Consider the following 3,988-nt stretch of genomic DNA (forward strand, 5'->3'; position numbering starts at 1 on the left):
GTACTGTCTTCAAGACTGGGAAAGTGACAAAAAGCTATTCATTTGATGAAGTAAGAAAAAACGCAAAGCTGAATATTGAACTGGAGGCAGCCCTTCATTAGGCTTTGTTTTATGACTGTGTGTGTGTTGTATACACAGATAATGTTTATTGAACAGATATGTGGGGTTTCTTTGTGTTTTATGATACATTACAGCCAAATTATTTATTGGTTTATGGACATACTGCCCTTTAATTTTTTATTTTTTTTTTGTGATCTCAAATTAGTAAAGTCACCCATGTAAAAGATTAATGCTAAAGTAAGCTTTTTAGGGCCCTTTGCCAATAGGTAGTAATTCAATCTGGTATTGATCTTTTCACAAATAACCAAGAAACTTTTATATATAACTAAAGAGCATATACAATAGATCTGCATAAAATTATCATGATTGCTTTATGTTTCTATTTAACTTGTATTTTTGTACAAACAAATTGTGTAAGATATAAAGTTTCCATGATTTAACAGTCTTTCAAACTTTTCATGATTTTTATGGGCACAGACTTTCAAGAAAATACTTGAAAATACATTGCTTTTTGTCCATTAATTAGCAAATAAAACATGGCCTTAACAAAGTTGTTTGTGCTATTGTATAATTTGAAAATAATGCAGACATACCCTGTAGAATGACTAGTCTCACTGCCCCTTGTAGAATATGTATAAATCATTCTATATTAAGAAAATAATGGTTCTTACTGGAATGTTTAGGCACTGTACAGTTATTATATACCTGGATCATTGTATTGCACCAGTAAAATGCCAAATTTGAAAGGCCTGAGCTGCAATTTTATATGTCAGATACTGCCTGTGGCTCTTATATGCACCTCAAGTTTTTAAGAAGATAATGTTTTTAGAGAGAATCTCTGCTTCCACTATAGAATCTATACATAAATGCAAAATATTCACAAAAGTGGAAGTGGCATAATTTAAATTTATTTTTCATATTCTATAGTTGATATGACTTAAATGAATTACTAGAGTGGGTAGTAATAAAGTAACATTACTTTAAATGTTTTGATTCTGTTATATTTTTCACTACGTTTTTAAAATAGTAAATTGAATATCAAATTGTATGGACATCATTTATCAAAAACTCCCTGAATAGGTAAATACTTAAGCAAGTTCTCATGAAGATATATTATCCCAAAAAAAGGCATGATAACAATAGAAGAATCTTAACTGAAGACAGAGAGTTGGCTAAACTTAAATTCAGCATCAGAATATGCTACTGTGATTGCTAGATTCTGAGACAGTCATCACATCCAACTAGAAACCAGTTTTTTTCAGATGATTATTTGATCTTTAGGTCTGTTCTTCTGAGGCAGAGGTTGACAAACCAGTGCCCATAGGCCAAATTCAACCTGCTGCCTTTGTAAGAACACATTGTCCGTGTCTGCTTTCCCACGACAGTGGCAGACTTGAGTGGTTGCGACAGAGGCAAAGCCTAACATATTTATTGTCTGGCCCATTGCAGAAAGAGTTTACTGAGCCCTGTTCTAAGGGATGGAATTTGCTTTGGATTTATGAAATGGTGGGGAAGAGGCTATGGAGTTTGTCTCTCTTTGTTCTTTCTTTACTCATTTAGGAATCTCATATTAGAAGAAAGATTGAAGAAAGAAGAGAAGCTTGAACAATATAACATTAAACATGAAATTTTGAAAATTGGAAAAGCCATAAATCATCTTTCTTAAAGTTACATGAGAAAATGTTACATCACTAGAATAATTAGAAGTGAATTATCTTTATTAAATGTCTTTTGTAAGAGGCATTAGAAAAATAGGTTTTTGCAGATGATGCCAAATACATACTTAGTGAGAACAATAAGCATTATTCACTTTTAATGAGTGTTTATCCTATAATCCCCAGATGGAAAGTAATTTAAGCTAATTTTTTAATGTATCTAAGTAAAAATTAATATTAAGAGCATATCTTTCCTCATAAAAATGTGCTAAGGGGCTCACAGAAAATTAAACTATATTTATTACCAATAACAATTTTGATAATCACTCATAATTTTTTTTTTGTTTAAACATTAAAATTTTACCACAGACAGTGCTTTTTGTGTTCTGTGAGTTTCCAGAGTTTCAGACTATCTAGAGTTTTATTTTGAAACTTTTGGTGAATGCTAAAAGCTGTACATTTGTACAAGGCCATAGGTTGGAAGCAGGGGGCAGTGGAATGATTATTCCTATTAGCTCTTAGCCACTTAGAACTGATTAATCCTGAATTTCTGTCCCCAAGTACTTAGTATTTGACTATAGTCCTTCTGAGTACCAAACAGTTAAAATGGATGTCAAGACAGTCTTCCTGGTTGCAGGCGTGAGGGAGCTGGCTCACTGTACCATTTCTCGGTTGACATTACTTGGTGTCAGAAGACGGATCCAACGTGACTGCCTCCTCAACTCTGGAGCTGCCATTGGATTTGAGCGCAGCACCTGCTAGAGCCCCTTGTACTCTGTCATTTCCCTGGTGGACCCAGGTTTCTGTTGGAGACCATGGATATTGAAGCATATTTTGAAAGAATTGGTTATAAAAACTCTAGGAAGAAATTGGATTTGGAAATGTTAACTGACATCCTTCAGTACCAGATCCGAGCCGTCCCCTTTGAGAATCTTAACATCCATTGTGGGGGAGCCATGGAGCTGGGCATAGAGGCCATTTTTTATCAAGTTGCGAGAAAGAACCGAGGGGGGTGGTGTCTCCAGGTCAATCACCTTCTGTACTGGGCTCTGACCACAACGGGATTTGAGACCACAATTTTGGGAGGTTATGTTTACAACAGTCTAGTCGATAAATATAGCAGCAGGATGATTCACCTCTTGCTGCAGGTGACCATCGGTGGCAGAAACTACATTGTGGATGCTAGGTTTGGAAGATCCTACCAGATTTGGCAGCCTCTGGAGCTTATTTCTGGGAAAGATCAGCCTCAGGTCCCTTGTATCTTCCGCCTGACACAGGAGGAAGAAATGTGGTCCCTGGATCAATTCAGGAGAGAGCAGTATCTTCCAAACCAAGAGTTTCTTAATTCTGATCTCCTGGAGAAAAATAAATACCGAAAAATCTACTCCTTCACTCTTGAGCCTCAAACAATTGCAGATTTTGAGTCTGTGAATACATTCCTTCAGACATCTCCAGCCTCTGTGTTTACAAGCAAATCCTTTTGTTCTTTGCAGACACCAGAAGGAGTTCACTGTTTAGTGGGCTTCACTCTCACCTATAGAAAATTCAATTATAAGGAAAATATGGATCTGGTAGAGTTTAAGACCCTGAATGAGGAAGAAGTAGAAGAGGTGCTGAGAAACCTCTTTAATATTTACTTGGAAGGAAAGCTTGTCCCCAAACATGGTGACCGATTTTTTACCATTTAGGGTAAAAAGCAAAGATTAGTATTCAGTTCAAAAATAGACCTCTGCATTTATGGCCAATTAATTTTTGACAAGGCTGCCAAGTCCACTCAATTGGGAAAGAATAGTCTCTTCAACAAATGGTGCTAGGAGAACTGGATATCCATATGCAAAAGAATGAAGGAGAACCCCTATCTCACACTATACACAAAAATGAACTCGAAATGGATCAAAGACCTAATTATAAAAACCAGGACTACAAAAATCCTAGAAGAAAATGTAGGGATGCATCTTCAGGATCTTGTGTTAGGCAAGGTTTTCATAGACTTCATACCCAAAGCACAAGCAACAAAAGAAAAAATAGATAAATGGAACCCTTTCAAAATTAAAAACTTTTGTGTATCAAAAGACTTTATAGCAAAAGTGAAAAGACAACCTACTCAATGGGAGAAAATATTTGGAAACCACATATTCGATAAGGGCTTAATATCCAGAATATATAAAGACATCCTACAACTCAACAATAAAAAGACAAACAACCTAATTTTAAAATGGACAAAAGACTTGAATAAGCGTTTTTCCAAAGAGGAAATGCAAATGGCTAAAAAG

General features: G+C 35.5%; 1 protein-coding gene across 1 annotated transcript; it reads left to right on the plus strand.

Annotated features, from left to right (window-relative positions):
• The first annotated feature begins 2,357 nt into the window (after nt 1-2,357).
• Nucleotides 2,358-3,572, plus strand: LOC119513926 (arylamine N-acetyltransferase 1-like). Its single transcript, XM_037809394.1, has one exon. It carries the CDS (start codon nt 2,531-2,533, stop codon nt 3,401-3,403), a length of 873 nt encoding a protein of 290 aa, XP_037665322.1. The 5' UTR covers nt 2,358-2,530; the 3' UTR covers nt 3,404-3,572.
• Nucleotides 3,573-3,988: the final 416 nt, after the last annotated feature.

Source organism: Choloepus didactylus, chromosome 18 (assembly GCF_015220235.1).
Source record: "Choloepus didactylus isolate mChoDid1 chromosome 18, mChoDid1.pri, whole genome shotgun sequence".
Lineage (NCBI taxonomy): Eukaryota > Metazoa > Chordata > Mammalia > Pilosa > Megalonychidae > Choloepus > Choloepus didactylus.